Source organism: Ctenocephalides felis, unplaced genomic scaffold (genome assembly GCF_003426905.1).
Source record: "Ctenocephalides felis isolate EL2017-DRISC unplaced genomic scaffold, ASM342690v1 CF-g0.4_SCAFFOLD_03571, whole genome shotgun sequence".
Taxonomy (NCBI): domain Eukaryota; kingdom Metazoa; phylum Arthropoda; class Insecta; order Siphonaptera; family Pulicidae; genus Ctenocephalides; species Ctenocephalides felis.
Window position 1 is genome coordinate 53,413,857 of NW_020539725.1, and position 24,470 is coordinate 53,438,326.

Here is a 24,470-nt window from a genome sequence, read left to right on the forward strand (position 1 = left end):
CACACCCCCCTCTCCCTCTAAAAACCCCACGAAATTTATGGACACCCTCTTATGTTTTGAAATTTCTAATTTTCATAAATTTTGTAATATCGATAATATTTTTCTAGATAGTCTGAAATGTAAAAAAAAACCCTTGAAATTTTTATAAAAATGTTATTTTAAGAATAAATTTAATTTTAATATAAAAAATATTTTTACATTCCGCCGAATGATACAATGGTCTTAAATGATTTTTTGCAAGAAATCTCAAGGTGCCTAAATAAAAAGAAAATATATTTAAATGAACTGAAAGGTTTTCTAACAAAATTTTGTTATACCTTTTTGATTTATGTCTCTGTTCATTTAGTAAATAATCTTTGTTTATTTAAAATTTTAATGTTATGAAAATATAAATAATATTCAAAATATTAACAATTAGAAATAAAATTCTTTTAAGACTTGGGTAACTAACTATTTTTGTATCTATATTTCCGGAATGTTTTATCAATTCTCAAATAGATTGTATTTATTTAATGTATTCATAATTTTCTTACTAAATTGTTCATACATGACGGATTTTCACGTAAAACCATTATATAAACAACAATTTTATTATCAAAACAATATCATTAATGTTTGCAAAATATTGATAATGGTATATGCACAAGCACGCGATAAAGTCAATGTTTAGTCTTTTATAGAAACACGAACGATTTAATTAATCATAGTAATTAGAAATAAAACTTATTATAAATTGCTCATTATTAGCTAGTCAGTTGAAAGTTATATGTATGTATCTGTTTCATATTTTTTGTACTTAAATTTTATAAAGTGTCAATGCAATGTCCTCTTTTTCATTAAATTAGCATAATTTAGAAATTGGATATTATGATTTGCACTTAAGATATTAATATTGAACTCGACTTTTTTATTTGTTAATGATATTGAAAAAGTTGTCCAATATATTATTTCCTATTTACATTATGCATTTTTTTGTTTGATGGTTTAAAAAATCTTAGAACAAAAATTGTATACATATTTTATAATGATTAAATGTGATTGTAAAAATTTTACATATAATGATCTAAACTAATTTTAATTGTCAATTATCATAGCAATAATTAATATACATGAGTGCGAGAACTTGTTGAAACCATCATCATTACTAGAAAATAAAAGTGAGTTTTGCACAGTGGGTCACAAAGAAAGTAATTCTCATCATAGAAAACTTATTATAGATTAAACTGTATTTTTAGTACGAGAGGTATGAACAACTGTCTGAAAAAAAATCACCAAGTCGATACATGTTTGTTGAATAATCATATAACGGACCAGTGGCCTTAAGGCAAATTGCTGAAACTTCCCATACCAAAAATATTTTTATTAAATGCTTTAAAATTTTCTGCAAAATTTGAAAAAAAATGAGATCTTTGAAAATTTTGAAAAAAAATGACTTTTATGAAAAAACTTGATTTTTTACCAGATTTTTAAAAATGTTAAACTTTTTTCAAAGCAATCGAGCTGCGTGGCTGTTTCCAAGAAATATGGAAGCGCGTAAGCGCCGTGTTGCAGTCTAACAGACAAACATTAGTGCGGAATCAATAGAAATGTAAAAAAAATATACTTATTAATAAAATCTCTATAAAATATCTGATAATATGATGTGCATATGTCTAATGATCATTTTTTACCCCCAAATGGCATCTTTCACTTTCACTTTTTTTGCTCGATCTTCAAAACCGACCCCCAAAGGGCATCTTTTTTCACTTTTTTGCTCGATCTTTAAAACCTGCTTTCTCAAAAATTTCATCAGTTAAAATTAAAATTATTTAAATCGGAATTATTAAAATCGGAACGCTCCGTTCTCTCAAAAACAGGGTTACAAGTTTTGGCACTTTTTGTTCCGTATCTTCGAAACGGCTGAACCTGCCCTGGCCAAAAACGTCTCCTTATTAATAGGAATTGAATGTTTTTTGAATTATTGAAATCGGTTGATCTGTATGCCCGAAATCGACGACAAAAATTTGTATCCACACAATACACACACACACACACACACACACTCACACACACACTCACACATACGCACACACACACATGCATACAAGTTAAGAATTATAGCATTCTAGATCTTCCCCCCACGAAGTAATGCCTAACGGCGGTTTCCGGTTGGACCAGAAGCAAGGGCAAAGCGGAGGTTTTAGTCGGTATTATACCAGAGCGGTATGAGTTCGACATACCCAGACAAAAGACCAGTCTGGGATGCATAAAGGCATATCCTTCGCTATACAAAAAAAAAACACATGCATTCATATTTTTCTAAGATATGCCAAAATGTTTAAGAACATAAAAAAAATAATGAAAATTAATGAAATGTTAACTAATAGAATTGCATTTTTTTAACTTAACATTCATTTAAACTTTATTTCTTTTTTCTTTTATTTCAAATTAAATTACGTTATCTCCCTTAGGTACATAAATTCGGAAAGTCAAAAATCAAAAAATCTACTTTTTCAAAACTGAATTTGTTTTATATATTTAGCCTCCTATGCATTTTGTATTAAAATGGTAAGTAAAAGTCAAACTCCAAGAATGAATAAGACGAAGAAAATTTCCATCTCCCATATGGTCTAGTGGCTAGGATACCTGGCTTTCACCCAGGAGGCTCGGGTTCGATTCCCGGTATGGGAAATATTTTGAATGAATGACATCATTACGCCAGTAATATCTTTACATGATTATGTTTACATTGTGGTGACATTTTAAATATTTAGTATCCTATCTAACTGTATTGAAGTCATACTGAATTTATGCAGTCTCATTTTTTAAAATGAAAAAATATATATATGAATTGCTTGGAATTTAAATCTTAATACTTACACAATTTTGCTGATACAAACATATTTATTAAAATCTTTGAAATTTTCACTACATGAATCATTTATAGGTATAGTTTTATAATGCAAGTAACATTAGTAATTTTGGATTTTTTATCCATGTTTCTTTGCAAGTTTCTCATATTTATTATTCGTCGTTGCCTCTTGGATCAAGCATAATTCATATAAAAAATAAAACACATTCATTATTCCTATACGGTTTCCGTTTTCAATTATGAACGCCGCCAGTTATTAGGTTTTTTGTTCTTGGAGCAACAATATTTCCGATGCCTGTGTGGTGCGCGTCTAATTTGATTCCAGAACAATTGTATCATTACTAATGGGATGGAACTGGAATTCCTTAAGTCTTTGAATTACTAACACAATGGTGAAAATATTGGAGTGGCTATTCGAAAATATTTTAGATCGTAATAAAAATTTACATAAAAAAAATTACTTATTATTTGAAACAAACTGATCAATTGATCAATTTACGATATACAAGTCCGCTAGGTAGATTAATTATTATATCCGAAGATTTAGAATCATCAGCTTATATTCAAAAAACCTAGGTTCCAACACCTTTCCTATTAACATAGTAAAAAAATAACTATTATTTAGCAAGGCTATATAAAATCGAATCTAATAAGACTTTATCGTTAATAATCTAAAAATCAGAATTTCAGCAATAATTTTTAGCATATAATTTAAAGATCGATCTATTATTATCCATTCATTGGCTTAGACGAAATGTGAATTCCATAAAACGTATAATGACAAAATTATGAGATAAAATAAATAATGCAATTGCAATATCTTAACACAATATTGGGAAATGATGGGATGTGCGTTGAGTAAAATAGAAAGTTCGACATAAAGCACATCCATCCGTTCCTGCGAGCATTTGAGATGGTGCAATTTCCTTATTGTAGATGTCTTATGGCTCTTGACAATAATAAAATACATTGTTAGGGTATTTTATTATATGCATTTTAAGAAACTTTATACAAAGGAATACTTATACTTGGAATCATATTGAAATCTATATTTTCAAAAAAAAATTAAACTAAATCTTAAACGTATGCATATGCGTTGAAGGGAATGCACCTTCGGGGGCGTCCATCAATTACGTGAGCGAGTTTTTAAGGACCCCTCCCTTCCCTATGTTGATATGTGGTAATATTCAAAATTAATAAATAAAATAAAATCAATAACCCAACCTACTAATTATGTATGAAAATATGTATGATGAAAAGTGGTAGAATACATATATGTATATATATATATATATATATATATATATATATATAAAGTTGCCAGTGATCATTTCTGTATAAAGTGCAATAAGACCCGATCACAATACGTCTCCGAATGAATTCATATTCATAGAAAGTGTGAGACCTATTCACGCCAACGAACAAAGGGCAAAACTGAAACTTTGCATTGAAAATTTAATTTATTTTTACAGAATACAGATCGGAACTGTAATGAAAATACAGATAATTTTTATACTTTTCATATTAAAAATATATTTTTTGTTAAAAATAAAGTATATGCCAATAAATATGCAATGTATTAAACCAAAAAATTTCTAACTGATATCTAACCAACAAAAATATCAAAATTGGTTCAAAATTTTTTGCAAAACCTGGACGCAAAATTTTGCATCTTTCTGCTAATTGCAAACCTAACAGACGCCAATCCATAAGTTTCTTCAAATGACATAAATTTTTGAAAAAACGTCGACAAAAGATTAAATTTTGGCTTACCTACACTCATACTTTTTTCGAATTTTGGGTCAAACGACTCAAAATCACTTAAAACGTCGAGAAAACATAAAATTAGAAACTTCATTTTTGGAAAGCAATTCCATATAATCACATCTAAATTGAAGCTCCTTATAAAACTGATATTTTACAAAATTTTGCTCTTTCAACTTTTATGGCAAGAAAAAAAGAGAATAGAATAAAATAGTAAATTAGAATAGAATAGAAGAACTTTTCTTTATATGAAGAGATGAAAACATATATTTCAAGCATATTTAACTTCCCCGTAGGGTAAGTTATTGTAATCGTCCAAAAATCGAAATTGATTTTTTTTTGCATTTCTCGACGTTTTGAAGGTTTCTGAAGATTTTGGCATACCTCAGAAAAAATTGATGTGTGTGTGTGTTTTGTGTGTCTGCATTTTTTCGCTCACGTTTTCAGGCGCACGGATCAACCGATTTGAATGGTTCAAAAACATTCGATTCCTATTGATAGGGAGATGTGCTGATTAGTTTTTGTTAAAGGCAGGTCCAGCAGTTACGGAGATAAGCAGCAAAGAGTGCAGAAAATAGAAATCGAGTTTTTGAGAGAACCGAGCATCCGATTTGAATGATCCACAAAACATTCAATTAGTAATGATTGTGAGATGTGGTTATTAGTTTTTGGCAAAGGCAGGCCCAGCCATTTACAGAGATACAGAGCTAAATGTGCTAAAAAGGCAGTTTTTGAAAGAACTATGCGTCCGAATTAAATGATTCAAAGAACTTTCTGCTTGTTTTAACAAAATAATTGATTTTGGAAAAAAAAATTGTTTAAAATTTTTTTTTCAATTTTTTTTTCAAAAATCTATCTATATAAGATATAAAATCAATTGAGTATGATATAGAATATAGTAAAACTAAGAACTGCATCCATTGATGTAGAGTTTTACCATAGATAAAAGAAGAGTATAGTTAAGAGTGAGTTTCACAGTGTTTAGGATAAAGATTGTCAAATAAGACAGAAAAAGAAAATAAAGTTTGTACTAATAATTAAATCTAAAACAAGTCATTAGGTCTTTTTTTTTTATCTTGTGTCATGTGTGTGTTGTAATCTTCTGAGGTGTATTTGTAAAAATTTTAAAAATATATAATTTCTGATTACCTTCTTTAAATATAATTCTCTTATTCTTCTCTGTATTCTAACTGCTTATCGTCGCGAGCACGCGATTCTAATAAACAAATTCTAACGTGTGAACACATGAACCAGACAACTCCATTCAAGAATCACGGTAATTCTAATTACACTACATGTGTACTCGTACAGAATAAGTAAAAGACTCGTATTTAATTATTCAGCGAGTGTGCAAGATCGCAGATTATGGTGATTTATTATTATTTAGATACGCTTATTAGAAAAGATACAGAGACTGAATTCATTAAAGCATGGCAGCATGGCAGCATGGCAGCATGGCGTACAAAGGAATGATTGAGATTTGTGTGTTATGAAATGAAATGTATTTATTATGTATGCACAAACGCAAACATTAGCGATGTGGAAAATTATGGTTGATAGATGGTATATGATTTAGGAGAAATATTCATAAACTGTCTTCACTTCTTATGCCTGTAATGATAACATTTTCACTAGGGAATGTCCATTAATCACATGATCGAATTTTTAAGGATTCTTTGGCCTCCCTTCCCCTTGGTGATACGTGGTAATATTCAAAATTACTTCTCCTCCCCCACCAAATATCACGTAATTTTTTTTTTTGAAAATGTTTGGATTTTTTTTTAATTCAGGTAAAAAATAAATACACGTGTTATCTTAGAAGACACCTCCTTTCCCCAATGTGATATTTCGTGATTTTTTGTCACACCCCCCTCCCCCTAAATACCTCACGTGATTAATGGACGCCCATTAGAGGAGCGCAATAATAACGTGATCATTTCGAAGCAGTTTTAATTATAATATTACAATATTTATATTACAATAAATTGTAATTATATTATAGTATTAAGTTGTCAACTAAGTAAGTGCGGTTGTCAGCTCAGATGGTTTCAATTAAGTTTTTGGGTTTGCCAAATGTAAAAAACTTTTTCTTAATGGATATAGTAGGCAGTTAATGTGTTTATCAGTAAAAAAGTGTTTTTTGATTCATTGATTAGTTTTCGTTTGGCTTTTGGTAAAAAATGGAAAATCAAATCAATTATTTTTTGTAATGGGTTGCCTTTTTATTTCAACAAAGACAACAAGGTATCTCAAGCTGACAAAAAGTCATGAGCTGTTTATGATGACAAAGCCTTAAATAAAACGGCTGTGTCAAAATTGGTTTGCCAAATTTAGTTAAACATCCAGTATCCAGTAGAAGTTGTTCACGGTCCAAATGTTAAAAACATTTTGTTAATGGATAGTGGGCATTTCAGGTGTCCATCAGTAAAAAAGGGTTTTTTGATTCATTACGTAGTTTTCGTTTGGCATTCATTGAAAGACGGAAATTCAAATCAAACATTTTTGTCATTTTTGGCTTTTTTATTTCTGCAAAGATTGCAATTTTATCTTAACTTAGTCTGGTGATTTTTCTCTTACAGATGATAAACGGTCTGGTCGTCCAGTTAAAATTAATTACTTTGGAATAATCTACTTTTACACTTGCCATCCAAGGTAACAATCAACTCTGATGTCTATATTGAGCAACAAAATTAAACAAAGCAGTCAAAGAAAAACTTCTTTAAAAATGGTAAAAAAAAAGTTGTCTTAATTGACAACTCAAAACTATAATTTATTCCATTATTGGCGTCATATATCTTCGATCACTCGGCAAACATTTTTGGAGCTTGTTTGGGATGATTTACCATATCCACAATACAGTGCTGACTGTGGACATTCTGATTACTTTTTGCTTCGACGTTAACAATGCTCCTTGAATGGTAAACAATTCAATTATTGTGATGCTGCCAAATTGCACCTGATTCAGTTTATTGCTAATAAAAACCAGAAGTTTATTGAAAGTTGTCCACTTTTATTCTTACCACCAAACCGAACGATCAACTCTGATGTCTATATTGAGCAACTAACAAAATTAAACAACGCAGTCAAAGAAAAGCGGCCTAAATTGACAAATGGAAACGTTGATTACTTCCATTATTGGCATCACATATGTTTGGTCACTCGGCAAAAAATTTGGAGCTTTTTTGGAATGATTTACCATATCAAACATACAGTGCTGACTGTAGACCTTCTGATTACTTCGACCTTAACAAAATTCCTTGAACGGCAAACAATTCAATTATTATGATGGTGTCAAACTGTATCTGATTCAAATTGTTGCTAATGAAAACCAGAAATTTGTTGAAAGTAGTATAATGATGCTGTTTGAGAGATGGCAAAAAGTCACTGATCAAAATTGATAATACATCACAGAATTAAGTTATTTAGTTCCAGAAAAAAGTCTTTGATTTTCTAAAAAAATCCGGACTTACCTAGTTGCTAATCTAATAATTTTTTAACTTCCCGAGGGCAAGCTATAGAACTCGCAAAAAAAATCGAAAATAATTTTTTTTATATGTCTTTACGTTTCAAAGGTTTCTGAACATTTTGGTATAACTTAGAAAAAATGGATGTGTGTGTGTGTGTGCGGATACAAATTTTCGTCGACGATTTCGGTAACACGATTCAACCGATTTCAAATATTCAAAAAACATTCGATTCCTATTGATAAGGAGACGTGCTGATTAGCTTTTAGTAGAAGCAGGTAGGAAGATACGGCCCAAAACGGTAACTCAGTTTTTAAGAGAACGAAGGGTCCGATTTCAATCATTCAAAAAACATTTTACTTGTATTGACAAGATGAAGAACTCATAAAATTTTTGGGAAGGCAGATCTAGTGACATATGCACAACAAATTATCAGATATTTTATAGAGATTTTAATAATGTGTATCAATTTTGTTTACATTTCTATGAGTTCCGTAACAGTTGAAAAAGTTCCAAATTTCCAAAATATTTCAAAATAAAAAAAGCCATTTTTTTTTCAAAAATTTAAAATATCTCAAAATTTTTTTTTTATTTGGAAAAACAATCTTTTTTAAAAAAAAGTTAATTTTTGGTACAGGAAGTTCCAGCAATTTGCCTCGACACACGATGCTATACACCACTAGTTAATAATTAGTATCAGACCCAGTAAAATTCCACTAACCTTCTAGGTTTAGGTCTAACAATCTCATGATCAGCGTCCGTGATGCACACGCCCAGAGTCTGAGACCGGCAAGGGCGCGCCTGAGGCAAGGAAGATCCTTGGTGGGGCGCCCCTAGGGTTTTGCTGGCGGACCCTCGACACACAGGCGATCTTACTGGAGACAGGGGCGAATCTCGGCAAGGAGAGCCCGTTGGCCATGTTGAATTCATGACAAATGATGGCTGGAGGCTAGTGTGACAACCATGGAAGGTGTCGCATTTGAAATATCAATTCTGAAAAAGAGGAAAGGAAATATAATAAGGAATTAGATGAAAATATAAGAACTTGTGTGGAATTATAAGGATGCCTCTGTTTATGATGAAAATAGCATTATAGTAAATTCAGCATATGTTGTAAAAATGTTTAGCTTCGACATTGTCAATGCAGAGGTTTAATACTATTAAAAAGTTTTGAAAATATATGATAGTTGAATGAAGAACCATATACAAACCCTTTAAATTACTGCATGTTGTACTTTCAAATAATATCAAGTATTAATATATTTTTTTAATTTGCCTATTCATTTTGGCAAATTTTTGGTAGTACTATGGTTAGTACTGTTGGTAGTACGTCTTAAACGATTGTCTTCACCTTTATGTGTAAATAACTCATTATTTTGAACTATGAGCCATAAAGAAGTTGTAATAAGATAAAAAGATTCTTAAATAATATTGAATGTTAGTTTCGTAATACATTCCATTTTGTCCAAATGGCAAGCAAAATACATACATCATTATTTAAAGTCTATCCCATGCGTGTACTTAATTTTATGCTCCGTCGGATATTTTACAATGGCAATAGAAACCGTCCCCACACTTATTTATATTTTAAAACATAATTAAACAAAATGACCAAATATTCCCTCTTATTACCAACCATGCATGACTTGAAAAAATCTAATCTACAATAATATTTTTCACCAAATGATGAATACAAATTAAAAATATTAATTCATTATAAATAAGTATAAGGAATTCAACTTGTTTATCTATATCACTTTAGAGCTAGTGAATCAAAGTTTTAAAAAAGCTAGAAATAATGTGTTAATGAATAAATATATTTAATGACAATAATTAATATAGGTATATTTAATTAAATTATATATTTATTTTAATTATAAGTAATTTTATATGTCGTTCAACAAATATACATATTTATTAAAATGCATTTTATAGAAGTAAAGATGCAAATTTATGCATCGATTAAAAAAAACTTAAAAATTAATATTTATTTCGTTTTAAAAATCAATTAGAACTTGTGCAGAATAGTCCTATAAACTGATGTGATGTTACTTACAAGTCTTTTTAGTATGAAACCCAATGGCCAACCTATCTATATTTGATATATTTTCATTATTAGAATTTTTTTAATACTGATGATATATTTTTTATTAATTATTATAAGTAAATCATTGAAATTCATCTTTTACGTACCCTAGAAAAATAAAATTAAAAAAATAGAAAATTAAGTTTATTATGTAATAGCTTATTTAATTTATAAATTAGTTAAGTTCTATCTATGTGACTTATTAATTAAAGTAAAACATGGCAAATACATAAGTTTAATTTCAGTTTATCAAGTAATTTATATCTGGATTCGATTTCAAAAACTAAGGTTTCAATTTGTAATTAGGATAATTAATTTATTCACAACGTTGGGAATTTTAATATCATAGCTTCTGTCTAATATAAAAAAAATAATTACTTGGTATCCAAAGATATTAAGTTACCAATGCCAAGATCTGGTGTAGAGAAGACTGTCTAAAACCTAGTCATAATTTAAATTTAATTATTACAAACGATGCAATTAAAATACCAACCTGTTGTTTCGTATTTAAATTAAAACGTTTTTAATATCATAAATTCTAAAATGCATTAGGGTTGTACACGTTAATAAAAAAAACAAAGATATAAAATATTCTTATACTGCATTCGTAATAAGTAGTGCATTATTCTTTATATTCACACGTTGCAGACCTTGACATTTCGCAAATTTATTTTCATGATAATAATCGAATTTGAAACAAAATGTCGTGGGATCTGGTTTTTAACAAAGTAACAATAATAAAAAATTATTTCTCTGCATTCACTGCATTTACTTGTTTGTAGACAGTATAGTGTTATTTTTTTAGCATAATGATATTATGAATTGTAATAATTTTGAGTTTGCGCGTAATCTTACGCATGGCATGCGCGTAAGATACGCGGGCAAAATGTTTGCAAATAATTGGATAATTTAAAAGTTTCTGCTGAGCTGTAATATGACTATAGTTGACCTCTGGTTGATCATTCTAGTGTAATAAACTTATTTCTTTGCATTATACCTTATTTTTTAACGCATTCACTACCAATCTTGTATTGCATAAACAAGACTTTTTTCTAATTTTTTTACTGGTTTATTATAATAATAAAAACAAATCTGGAGTACCAAAATAGGGTAAATAGGACTATTTCACGTTGAAATAATTATAGTACAAAATTTCAATCTAAATACTCAATTTTACTAAAAACAACTTATTCTTAAGTGCGAAGAAGGCAAACGCACCTCTTGCGTTCGGCGCTTGGCTATTATTAAAAAGCTCACGCAACATATGCGTGCGCAGAAAGAATAAGCTTTGAATAAAATACTTACATATTCAGTTAGAAGCAATGTCTACCATGTAATGCATTTTGTCTTATAATTAGATATACTGAGTTAGTGAAAAAATAGTTGAAACTAGTGGGGCGCATGGCATCGTGCCTTAAGGCAAATTGCTGGAACTTCCTGTACCAAAAAAATTTTTTTTTTAGAGATTAACATTTTTGAAAAAAATTTACTCTGAAAAATTAGATTTTTGACGGATAAACATTAGTACGGGACCTATAGGAATGTAAACAAAATTTATACTAATTGTTAAAATCTCTATAAAATATCAGATAATTTTGTGCATATGTCTAATGATCATTTTTGACCGCCAGATGGTATTTCTTTTTTACTTTTTTTACTAAATCTCCAAAACCGCTAAAACTACCTTCATCAGTTTTTCATCTTGTTAATACAAGTAAAATGTTCTTTGAATTATCCAAATCGGACGCTCCGTTCTCTTAAAAACTGAGTTACCGTTTTTGGCACTTTTTGCCCCGTATGTTCGGAACGGCTAGACCTGCCTCCGCCAAAAACTAATCAACACGTCTCCCTATCAATACGAATCGAATGTTATTTGAATTTTTTAAATCGCTTCATACTTGTTCCCGAAATCGTCGACGAAAATTTGTATCCGACATACACACACGCACACACACACATACACACACACATACATCTATTTTTTTTAAGGTATGCCAAAATATTCAGAAACCTTTGAAATGAAGATATATAAAAATTTTCATTTTCGATTTTTTTGCGATTACTATAACTTACCCTACGGGAAGTTAAAAATTAGATTTTGAAAATTTTGATAAAATTGACTTTTTTGTATTTTGATTTTTTTTTTGAAAATTTTGAACATTTTTTGTCAGCCAAAAAAATTTGCAGGGTCCACGAATTGAAAATGAAAATATCGTCGATACATAAAAGTTTGAGAAACAATGAATTAAACGAAAAGTTAAAAACTTGCAACGACTACTATTAGAGTAGACTATTAAACTAGATTCTAGAAATTAAACAATTAATTTACTTAAAAAATAACCAACTTCTCAATCCAGAGCAATGTATCTTTCGAAGGATAATTTTTATAATCTCTGCAGATCATTCGGATACAAAATGATTGTTTTATAATAATTATGACGAAGCCGTTACATTGATACGGAGAGATCTACAATCGCAATCAATTATAAACAAGATATGAAAACAAAAACAACATCCTGCAAGTACCGCTACTCTTATATAAACTATGTAGAGCATTTATCAAAACAAATAAAATCAAGAGCAGATTATAAGCACGAGTGGCGGAAGAAATTGCAAAATTAATGTAAAATGACCAGAAGATAGTTGAAATATTTAACACTTAGAATTATTAAATTTATTCAGGAGGTATTATCGAAATGAAAAATATTTAGTGAAATATATAGTATTTATATTATTTTTACATTACATATAAATGATACTCGAGAGTAAAAGATTCGGAAAAAAAATATGTACCTGTTACATCCGAAACTATGATAATTGTATAATGATAAAACTGTATAATTATATAGATTCAGTGTTTCAGTTTAATGGTTAACTCAATGTATAAGGGGCGGCCTTTAAGAGAGAGGGGGGAGTGGTAGGTTCTTCCTGCTGCTAAACAAAACTGTTGCTAATCTGTGGAGGCTGAAGTTAGTTGATTTTTACCTGAATTTTAAAAAAAAAATCAACATTTTTCAAAAATGTTTAAAAAAATACGTTTTTTTCTAGATACTAAATTACACGTAAAGTTTCATGGGGAAGGGAGAATTAATTTTAAATATTACAAATTATCACCAGAGGGAGAGAAGAATCCAAAAATCTTTCAAAAGCGATCACGTGATTAATGGACGCTCCCTAACTACAAAAATTATGAGAAAAATTGACAAATATTCATTTCTTCATTTCATTCATTTTTTTTAGTAAAGCTAATATATTTTTAATTTTCCTTAACTAAAAATATTGTTTATTTTTAGGAAATTTTATTTTAGTTGTTCAATATATATGCAACCATACACATTTCAATTAAAAATAAGATTTATAGTAAATTATTTTCCTAGAAAATTACATTTTTAGAAATGCTATAAACATTAATTATAAACTCTTAATGATAATCGATATTAATTTGAATTTGATATCATGATATTTGTATATTTGTTATATTCTAAATATAGATTAATGAAAGCTCATTAAACCCGTCTATCAAATGAAAGTTGGTTTAATAACTTGTCTTCAAATTGATTTTAAATCATATATTATTATACATGTAACAAATTTATTATATTTTTATCATAAAATTAATTTTCTTGATAATTTATAAATAATTAACATAATAACTTCCCCTAGGGTAAGTTATAGTAATCGTCTAAAAATAGATTTTGATTTTTTTTCATATTTTCACGTTTTGAAGGTTTCTGAACATTTTGGCATACCTCAGAAAAAATGGATGTGTGTGTGTGAGCGTGTATGTATGTATGGATACAATTTTTCGTCCACATTTTTGGGCGCACGGATCAACCGATTTGAATGGTTCAAAAAACATTCGATTCCTATTGATAGGAAGATGTGCTGATTTGTTTTTGGCAAAGGCAGGTCCAGCCGTTACGGAGATACGGAGCAAAGAGTGCAGAAAATACAAATCGAATTTCTGAAAGAACGGAGTATCCGAATTGAATGATCCAAAATACATTCAATTTGTAATGATTGGGATAAGTGGTGATTAGATTTTGGCAAAGGCAGGTCCAGACATTTAGGAGATATCGAGCTGAATGTACAAAAAATGGCAGTTTTTGAGAGAACTAAGCATCCGATTTGAATGATTCAAAAAACTTTCTGCTTGTGTTGACAAAATAATTGCTTTTGCAAAAAATATTTCAACACTTTTTTTGTATATCAAATATAAATCAGATTTTAATTTTAATTCTGGTAAAGTCCTAAAAATCACTTATGTCCTTTAAATAAATAATTTTTACTTTGTAATTCAGTTTGTATAATTCTTATAAATATTAGACAATAGTACAGAATTTATAATAATCTATTTGAAAACATTCAGTATTCCTCGAACATTTCGTTATGGTATTGGAAGTTCCAGCAAATTTGTTATCATAAAATTAAGTTTAATAATTTATAATCAATTATTAATATATTTTTAATTATTTTTAAACAAGACTAAAAAATTTTCAGTACTTTTGAGTAATAAATGTACTTCTTTACATTGAAATTCTTTACAGTTTTATTGGAACATTCTAATTCTTAAGGATATAAATAATAAGTATAAATTGTGCAATAATTACACTTACCGCGTTTTATCATTCCTTTATATTTTTAACATAATTTATATTTAAAATCAAGAAAACAACTTGTATCAATAAAAAATTATTAATTTATATATTTTATAAAATTCGTGTACCTTTTGATCTTTGTACCTGTTACTTTTTTGTTAAAAATTCTTCTCGGTCACTTTAAAGGTATGCGTGAGTCGCCCGAGGCTACGAGAATCGCATTCCAATCAATTTATTAAACTTAAATCACAAGAAAACTATTTATTAATTTGCTGAACCAAGAATAACTTGAAACACTGTGTTGATTTGGAACATAATTTTAAATTTAAAATAATTTGCAAACAATGCATCAGTAATGCAGTAATTTCCGACACGTCAATAATGGAATCATTAATATATTAATTCACTAATTCTAATTATTTCACATCACTTAAACTTTTCCTTATTCCATCCATGTAAAATATTTTCTCAAAATTCACCATACTTAAAAAATGTAAGCTTCACTGAAAACTTTTCCCTTTACCACATTTACTACTAATAACCATCAATTATTACATAAACAGCTTTTTGTTAAGAATTCGTAAACTTACTTGACAAATGTAAACATTCTAAATAATAAAATGTTATCCAAAATCGCAGAACACAAAAAAACTATTTCGAGCACTTATTTACATTCCTCACACACCTGAAGACATTTGGAACCTGAGGATTTTTACAAAAAGTCACAAAATACAAAAAAACGTTTCCAGGTGTTGCCAGATGAGAAGAAACATATTATTTATTTAAAATATTTGTAGATTTTATTTATATTTTGAAAATCTTTTTTAATGTAATGAATATTACCAGATATTTAGATATTATTGTAATTAACATATAAATAGGTTTAAGAAAATTTACCAATAAATTTTAATATAATAAAATTTGTATTCTACTATAGAGCGAGAGCTAGTACCATTTATATAAGATTGAATTATAATTTACTTTAGAAGAATCTTTTGATTAAACATAGAAATAATATTTTTATTTAATTACTAAATATCTGATGAATTTTAATTATCTGCTTAATATTGAGCCCGATATTATGTTAGATTCGCTAAAACTCAAAAACGGCTGAACCGATTTGGTCAGAGTTAGTCTTGGAATGTTTGTACAAATCCAGAGATTGTGAGAAAGGCGAGAAATTATTTCAAAACCGCGTAGAAACTTTGCACTTATAACTAAAATTTTTTGTAGAAGCCTAGTTTAAAATGAAACAATGAAGGGCGGCTCATACGTCAAATGCTAAATGATTTGGACAGATTACGCTCAACTGAATTGAATAAGTTGTTTTAGGTAAATATTACTTAATTTTAGCAAGTAGTTTTATTTATACACTACTTTAGTTTAGTTTTATTTATACAATATAATTTATAAAATAATTATTAAGCAGGTCGCAAAGTATTATTACAAGCTCAACTAATCAACATTTTTGAAATGATAATATGAAAATACTAATCATATTTATTTCAAAGGGTGTACTCTGAAAGAACTCGTTAGAAATTGCAATGACTATATAAGAAATTAAAATTTAATTAGAACTTGCAACTAATTATTAACTTCCCATAGGGTAAGTTATAGTAATCGCAAAAAATCGAAAATGAAAATTTTTGCATATCTTTCAAGTTTCAATGGTTTCTGAACATTTTGGTACATCTTAAAAAATGATTGTACGTGTGTGTGGGTGTGTTCGGATAAAAATATTTGACAACAACTTTGAGAACACGGATCAACCGATTTGCACGATTCAAAAAAACTTTTGATTCATATTGTTGGAGAGACGTACTGATTAGTTTTTGGCAACAGCAGGTCTAACCATTTTGAAGATATGGGGCAAAATGTACCAAAAAAGGGTAAATCAGTTTTTGAAAGAACGGAGCGTCCGATTTCAATAATGATCAAAAATGATCACTAGAAATATGTATATCGAATTATCGACATATGTATATATTTTAGTGAAATTTTAATAAGTGCAAATTTTGTTTATACTGTTGCCAGGATTTATAACTGCCAAGACTGTTAAATTTAACGAGTTTTTCATTTCACCGATACATGTAAAATGATTTTTGAATTATTGAAATCGAACGCACCGTTCTTTCGAAAACTGATTCATCATTTTTGGCGCTTTTAGCCAAGTATCTTCGAAAAGATAGATTTGCCAAAACTAATCAGTAATAGTAAAACTAACAATCAATAGGAATTGAACGTTTTTTCAAAAATTTTGAAAACGTATTTTTTAAATATGTCCAATGTTTTCAAAAATTTGAGAATTTTCAAAAAATTATAAAAAAAAATTAAATCGCTGTACGGAAAGTTTTAGCAATGAGCAATTACCTTTAAGATACGATGTCATGCACAACTAGTTTATTTTATACAATACGAGAAAAAAAAACTCACAATCAGCTCAAGAAAATATTCTACTACGTTACTATCAGTGCACTACTAATGTCGTAATACAGAAATATTTCTCAACTACGGCAACACTTGCGTACGTCAAAACTTAAGCAGAAATTGAACTATGACTGTGAATGAACCCTTCAACAAGAACCAAGCCAAACATCAATATGCCTTTCGCGCAAACTGTCACATTCTAAACGAATATTTATAAAACTTAGTTATAAAATATAAAACTTAGTCCCTAAAAATTCGCTTTTTAAGCGATTATTTACTTCGTATCCTGTATGTTAATACAAAAATATGGGTAAGGCAAATATGTTGATTTGCAGTAACAGAATGACATTAAAGCATTAATTAATGACATATAATCAACATAAATTAGGTTATAATAAATCCTATGTTTTAGGGGGACTTTTCAGTTATTTTAGAAACTTGCTAGGTGCTCGGGAGATGAGAATTTTAATTTTAGGTTTGGATGGCGCCGGCAAAACTACAATATTATACAGATTACAAGTTGGTGAAGTTGTTACAACTATACCAACAATTGGCTTTAATGTAGAACAAGTTACTTATAAAAATCTCAAATTTCAAGTATGGGACTTAGGAGGACAGACTAGCATACGGTTAATATTATTTTCATATATTTTTGCACAATATTGATGTTTTAAGTGATTATTTTCAAAGTTCCAAGTAATTGTACAAATAACAAAGAAGTTTCTAAACAGTTTTATCATTTTATCCTCTCAATTATAAACAACTATTTTGCTTATATAACAGACAAGTAGTGGTTTAAATACCATTCTTAAAACTATTTCTTTCATTTGTAAAAGAATTCTACAGGATCTTACAAGTTTATAAATCTTAAGTTCTAGTTAATTCTAAACATCAGCATCTAGATAAATCATTGCAAACAATGCTTTAGCTTCATACAATAAACAACAACTATTGTTAGAATTTGATTTGACTTATATATGTTTTACCATTTTTAGACCTTATTGGCGTTGCTATTATAGTAATACAGATGCCATTATTTATGTTGTGGATTCAGCCGACAGAGATAGAATTGGAATATCTAAAGATGAATTACTCTACATGTTAGGTGTAAGTGAAGCTTTGAAGAATATTTGTTATTCAGTTCAAATAGTGAAGTGTTATTTTTGCCTATTGAAATCAACACATCAGATTTTAATTCTAACAAAATAAAGAGACAGTTATTAGTAAGATATTATGATTTTAAATATGTTATAGGAAGAAGAATTAGCTGGTGCTATTCTCGTTGTTCTTGCCAATAAACAAGACATGGCTGGGTGCTTATCAGTAGCCGAGGTTCATCAAGCATTGGGCTTAGAAGCTTTAAAAAACCGTACATTCCAAATATTCAAAACGTCAGCAACAAAAGGTGAAGGCTTAGATCAGGCAATGGATTGGCTATCTAATGCGTTACAAGCTAGGAAATAATATAAAATCAATAGTCAATTATGTATGTTCTAAACCAGGATTGAATGTGGTTATCACCTAAACGAGCACATACATATTTATTTATACATATTTATATTTAAACTGTCATGTATGCAATTTCTATATGTTGAACATTTATATGTTTATATTAAAATGCAAAAATTTCAAATATCAATTCAACATTTCAACAATCAACTTTTTATGGCCGACTGTTTTGCCATAAGATTTTGATGCTTCTGTACAAAATATTTTTAATTACTTTAAATTAGCACACAAGCAAATCTTGTAAGGTTTTCATTTCAGAATCATACAATAAAATAATTGTGATTTTGGCGATTTTATACTATTATAGTTATACTTAATTTATAATGTATTTGTATACAAAAAGACCTCAATTTGTATATGATATCTATTTAATATTAATTTCAATTATGAAAATATATGTATATATGAAATGTAATAAATAAAACATGTAATTTTTATTACAAGAAATATTTATTTGTCTTTGAATGAATCTTACCAGCTCGGTAAACCGAACCGTTCAACACGTTTGACTTGAGTATCTAATTCGATTTGAATCTTTTTCCTCATGTAGAAAATTGGGCAGTCCCGGCTGTAACAAAATAATAACTTGCTTATTTTAAATAATTTAACTATCTAGTTCATGTACATTGATAATTATTTTCATTTAATTTGCTAAAAATCTTCTGCATATTCAATATTATCGTGAATATCATCAATGCCATCTATATTTAACAATTTCTTTTTAAGGAGTTCATATTGCTCACGGTCATCTGTAGATAACTGAACAGAAACATGAGGAGTAAAAACTTTCTCATAGTGCTCAATTTTATAGCCTTTAGCATCCAGATTTTTTTTAACTCGATCTATGTAAAGTGGATTTGTTTCGAATTGAATGTAATTCTCATTTTCATCTACAAGATCTACGTCTTCTGCCCCTGCTTCAATAGCATGCTCTGTAGCATGGTCAAGGGTCTGCCCATCTAGCAACTTTGTTGTTATGATTCCTCTTTCTTCAAACATGTGTTTACACATAGCAAATTCAACAAGTCTAGACTTCTTAACTACTCCGTTGACTTCAGCTTTCGTCTTAGCTAAATTATCTGTTACTAGAGACAGCAAAATAAATGCATTTCTATTTAATAATTTGAGTTCTATTATTCCTTGTTTCATCACTGTTTTTGCATCCTTTTTTTCATAATTGGTTAAAATTTTGGTAATTGTAGCTTTAGGCATATTCTGATTCATTGCATGTTCTATGATGTTATTTAGTTGATTATTAATCTTAGCATCTGTGCTACCACCCCCCTCAACGATTGCTAAACGTATTTGTCTTGATAATTTTGTAAATAAGTCACTTTTTTTACTGTCCATCAAAGCTTTTATGTGCCGGATATTTTGCCATTTTGAATGACCTGCATAATTTATTGAACACGTATGGAATAAGCTTTGAAATTGCTTGTTTTGTATAGGCCTGGTTTTTAAAATATTAAAAATTATGGTATTGAGAAACATTTTAATAAATTTTGATTTTACAGTGATTTTGACATTTTAAGGTTAGTTTCCGTATTGCCACAGGCGAACGCATATGACATTAAATAAAACCGGTAAAATTACATAAATTTTAAAAGAAAATTGAAATCAATTACTTTTAATAGCTTAATTTGTAAGTATGTGAAAACATTCTTTCTTATGCAAAATGCAAGTACAATCTTTGCTTATCTAATTTCTGTGTATTTGAAAATTTATGCAAAAGCTACTTAATCCACTTACTCTCAAATTTGAACTGTTGTATGCTAATAATATTAAATTAGTCAAAAAAAAAAAAAATACTTTGAGAACTCGCATGCATGCCTGCATTTCATATTCAATGTGTATTCAATACACTAGTATACTATGCTCAAAAATATGAGCAATATTTTTTTGTTTTCCTCTCACAAAACATATTTTAGTGGCATATCAATAATCACAATTTAGGACTCTTATTTAGCTTCTTGTCCATGTAACTTAGTTAATATGATTAGAAATCATATTGTCCATAAATTATTGTGTTATGTTAAGCCTTTTGCATACCTTCACTTTTTAATAATTACAAATTTCTTGCATTATTTCACTGATGCAGTTTGAAAATTTTTACTTAAATCCTTAATTAAAAACTCTTAAAAACCAATACAATAATCTTATGTAATATAAATAATAAAATAAATAAGTACTCACTTGGTGCATATCACTTCCTCATGTAAAGAACCTTGACACCTTTGACATTCTGTCCATAATCGGCAATATTTTTCTTCAAGGTTTCTTTGCGATTCCATTTCATTGATATATAGTATAGATTGTCTAGGAATACAATGAGGACATAAAGCTCCTTTTTCATAACCTGCTGGAAGTAACGCTTTGCATCCTATACATGCTTCCTTTTTCTTTGTAAATGCAGATAGAGCTCCAACACGAGATGTGGCCATAGATTTAGTTCTTGTGTGATCACCACCTGTTGTTATTATACCATTTTATTATATTAATTTACAGAATTACATATAAAATAATTACAAATATCAAAATTGTAGATATTAAATATAATGAAATTACTATCAAAAGAGTTACTATAGATATCATTAAATTCAATAGATAGATAATCTTTCCTTTGTATCAGAATTGTAAATATAAAATGATTTTCAAAGTTTTAGCAGTTTTCCTCAAAATAGAGCCATAAGTTTTTAATAGGAATTATTAATGATTGATGTGGAACAATTTATAATTTTATAGAGTTTTAAATAAGTAACTACTTACGCAAGAGGAGAGATTCAGCTTTATCACCTAATATAGGTTCAAAGATCCTCAATAAAGGTTTCGATAATTGATTTTCCAAATAATAAGCACTATCTATTGGAATACTGTTTTCTAATACATATATTGGATCTTCTGCTTTCATATATGCAGGAGTATTCTTAGCTGCTGCACATAAAACATATGGTACACGATCACCTATAATAATAAAATTAAAACTTAGTAAATTAGAAAAACAAATTATAAATGAAAACTAATGTTGATTAAATTAAATTCTTGATAACTGCATTATATGAATGCATAATAAGCCTGTAACTACAATGTTTACATGCTCAATTTTATATCTAATATTTATATTACTATCAGAAAAATAATTGAATATTATTTATCAATGCGTTTACCTAGTTTGGGTGCAGTGCCCGCATCTCGTTTCTTCATTTTATTAGCTAGTTCTACATGGGCTTGTTTGGCAGCGTAATCACTTTTTGAAAGTTCTTTTGTGATAACTAATTGTGAAATATCAATTTTATTACAAAGTAAATCTGAAATTACTTGTTTAGCATATTCTACAGCACCTTCTGGATCCCTGATTATTAATTTTGAGATATCAATTAATAACTTTTTAGTTTTAATAATAAGTAATGTATATGATAATCATAAAGATTTATCAATTATTACCTGTGCACTAGAATTTTTTGAAGACACATGTTCATCATGTTAGCAACCAAGGGACTATTATCTCTTCGTACAGTTTCAATACCCTTACAATCTATTTTATCATATTTATCAGTTCTTGTATAATACAATCCAGCATATCTTTTTTTATTTATTAATAAATATGGAAAATAAACTTTTTCAAACTCCAGCTTTATTGGCCTAATAAATTTCTGACTTACAAACTCTGCAGCTTCTCGACCTTTAAAATTAAATTATATGATAAACTTAATAAATATTCATTATTAACTAAAAAATTTCTTATCAAAACTGTTTTGTAAAATTTGGTAATTTCTAAAAATTTGTATTGACCATTAAGAAAGTGGAAAAAATAAAATTCAAATAATATTTTAAACAAACACATAAAAACACAAATTCAGTGTGTCTTATTGTGTTATTCATACCTAATTCCATACTTCGTTCCAAACTCTTAACACCAAAATTAACCATGACGGAGTCTGTATCTCCATAAATTACCACAGCATCACTTTCGTAACCATTAGCTATAGTATATTTACGTTCTACTTCTTGTTTGGTTTGTTCTATCATAGTTCTGCCGTATGCAGTTACACTCTAGAAAATAAATTCATAATCACTTATGAATTAAATAAAATTTGTAAACCTATAAAAATTAAAATATTTAATAAAATAAAGCAAGTCATTGGTAATTTAGTTATTTAGCTTTAGTTGTATAAAACATCAATATTTATATCTAAGACACATATTTTTACCCCAGATATCTCTAGGCATGGTAATCGGCCAACTTGTGCTCCAGTAAAACCATAAACACTGTTTGCACTAATTTTTAATGCAAGTTGACGACCATCTAAAACAGACCGCTTAAAAGGATCTTTCTCATCTCGAAGATCCGCCTTTGCTTTTTTTCTTGCTGAAAGCAAAGATTCTAAAATTTCCGGCAGCAATCCTTTACGAACTGATGACTTCACAAACAAGTTGTTTGAGGGAGTTCTAGTTACCTGATCATCAGTTAATCTGCAAAATATTACACAAATATAATAATTCTTATTTAACCCTAAATAATTATTTAAGATATTGTCATACCCCAATTTTTCCTTCTGTCCTGGTTGAATTAATGTAGTGTAGCACAAATTATGAGCCATCATAATACTAGGATATAGTGATGCAAAATCCAAAGTACTCACAGGATCTGCATAATATCCTCTTCTGGGTTCAATTACAGTAGCACCTTCATATTGTTCTTCAGAACCTTGTCCACTATATGTTGGCATTAAATAGCCAGCTTCTTTAGACTATCATGAAATTGAAATAAAATAGCTCAAATATTATGCTACCAATGCCGGAAAAGAAATTTAAATAAATCTGATCTTTGAAACATAATTTAAGATTAACATGATGTTCTTTATAATTAAATTATCAGAATAACTTTTAATAGCCATTTCTTTAAAAAAAAAAAAAATATATGCATTATTCTACCTTTCGAAGGAGTTGACTGACTACTTTGATTTGTTGGCCCCTCGTTAAGAGACAACCTAGAGGGACACCAGTTACCCTAGCCATTTCCATGTAATTGACAATACACATTAATTTATTCAACAACCGCAATGGAAGATAAGCATCTTTCAAACAATACATAGCCAATCTGAAAATAAACAATATTTAGTCAAATTTTAGGAACTATTATATATAATATAATTATAGTATTTTTCAATAAAATATTATATATCATTTTAGAAAATCTAACTTATATATAACCTTCTTCTAGTCTGTTCATTCCCAGCTTGCAGATCAGATATAATACTATGATGGACATCTTCTTTTTGTTCTTGTAAGAAATGAAAACTTACAGCATTCAAGGTATAAGACCGCAATTTATAATCTCTCAATAAACTAGTAACAAATCAAAGGGTACCCTGCCTTCAAATTTATTGCGTAATTCTCTCTACGACCCATTTGCTTTGACTGCAGTACAGTTTTCTTTTAAAACTGACCTGAAAAAAAAAAACAGTACAAATTGTGCTAGTGAATATATAACACAAACAATAAATACAAAATTATGATTTATAATATTACTTTTTGTCTCGAACTCGTCCCAAAAAATCAAATTTTTTCACTTTCAGATGTGCGGCTCTACGAAGTAATAAGGAAAGTCAAAGTTGTTTATATTATATCCTGTAAACACATCTGGATCAAGTTCTCTGATGAATGCTGCCCAAGCTTCTAACACTCCTGAAATGTAAAAAAAAAATAAATTATATACAATTCCAAGTAGATAAAATTGATTTTCCAAACAATACCTCTTCCTTATCATAACA

The 24,470-nt window shown here is 28.7% G+C and overlaps 4 protein-coding genes and 1 non-coding gene across 5 annotated transcripts in view; 2 read left to right on the forward strand and 3 right to left on the reverse strand.

Annotated features, from left to right (window-relative positions):
- LOC113386256 (ankyrin repeat and BTB/POZ domain-containing protein 2-like) overlaps positions 1–15,465 on the reverse strand; it is a 32,115-nt gene extending 16,650 nt beyond the window's left edge. The window contains exons 1-2 of the mRNA XM_026624047.1: positions 15,354–15,465; positions 8,801–9,072 (exon numbers count right to left, since the gene is read on the reverse strand). Of these exons, the coding sequence (XP_026479832.1) occupies positions 8,801–9,009 (209 nt within the window). The 5' untranslated portion in view covers positions 9,010–9,072; positions 15,354–15,465. The remainder of the gene's footprint in view (positions 1–8,800; positions 9,073–15,353) is intronic.
- On the forward strand, positions 2,599–2,670 carry Trnae-uuc. Its single transcript has one exon. It is a non-coding gene; the product is annotated as a tRNA-Glu (tRNA).
- A 1,870-nt stretch (positions 15,466–17,335) lies between the features above and the next one.
- On the forward strand, positions 17,336–18,909 carry LOC113386897 (ADP-ribosylation factor-like protein 1). Its single transcript, XM_026624655.1, has 4 exons — positions 17,336–17,500; positions 17,603–17,819; positions 18,186–18,297; positions 18,445–18,909. Exons 1-4 carry the CDS (start codon positions 17,497–17,499, stop codon positions 18,652–18,654), a joined length of 543 nt encoding a protein of 180 aa, XP_026480440.1. The 5' UTR covers positions 17,336–17,496; the 3' UTR covers positions 18,655–18,909.
- A 221-nt stretch (positions 18,910–19,130) lies between these two features.
- Positions 19,131–24,470, reverse strand: part of LOC113386257 (DNA polymerase delta catalytic subunit-like) — a 7,871-nt gene continuing 2,531 nt past the window's right edge. The window contains 15 exon segments of the mRNA XM_026624048.1: positions 19,131–19,267; positions 20,893–21,166; positions 21,466–21,660; positions 21,864–22,048; positions 22,141–22,378; positions 22,581–22,749; positions 22,908–23,169; positions 23,239–23,447; positions 23,632–23,797; positions 23,911–24,046; positions 24,049–24,078; positions 24,081–24,129; positions 24,131–24,146; positions 24,229–24,301; positions 24,304–24,384. Coding sequence (XP_026479833.1) covers positions 19,171–19,267; positions 20,893–21,166; positions 21,466–21,660; positions 21,864–22,048; positions 22,141–22,378; positions 22,581–22,749; positions 22,908–23,169; positions 23,239–23,447; positions 23,632–23,797; positions 23,911–24,046; positions 24,049–24,078; positions 24,081–24,129; positions 24,131–24,146; positions 24,229–24,301; positions 24,304–24,384 — 2,180 coding nt within the window. The 3' untranslated portion in view covers positions 19,131–19,170.
- On the reverse strand, positions 19,164–20,244 carry LOC113386896 (probable transcriptional regulatory protein Pmob_0807). The gene has a single exon (XM_026624654.1). It carries the CDS (start codon positions 20,188–20,190, stop codon positions 19,351–19,353), a length of 840 nt encoding a protein of 279 aa, XP_026480439.1. The 5' UTR covers positions 20,191–20,244; the 3' UTR covers positions 19,164–19,350.

Bases quoted from the DNA above. Each gene is read 5' to 3' on its own strand.
- LOC113386896 (XM_026624654.1), bottom strand. From the start codon at position 20,190: ATGTTTCTCAATACCATAATTTTTAATATTTTAAAAACCAGGCCTATA.
- LOC113386897 (XM_026624655.1), top strand. The intron at 17,820-18,185 runs GTTAATATTATT...TACCATTTTTAG, and splicing joins GGAGGACAGACTAGCATACG to ACCTTATTGGCGTTGCTATT. The intron at 18,298-18,444 runs GTAAGTGAAGCT...AATATGTTATAG, and splicing joins AATTACTCTACATGTTAGGT to GAAGAAGAATTAGCTGGTGC.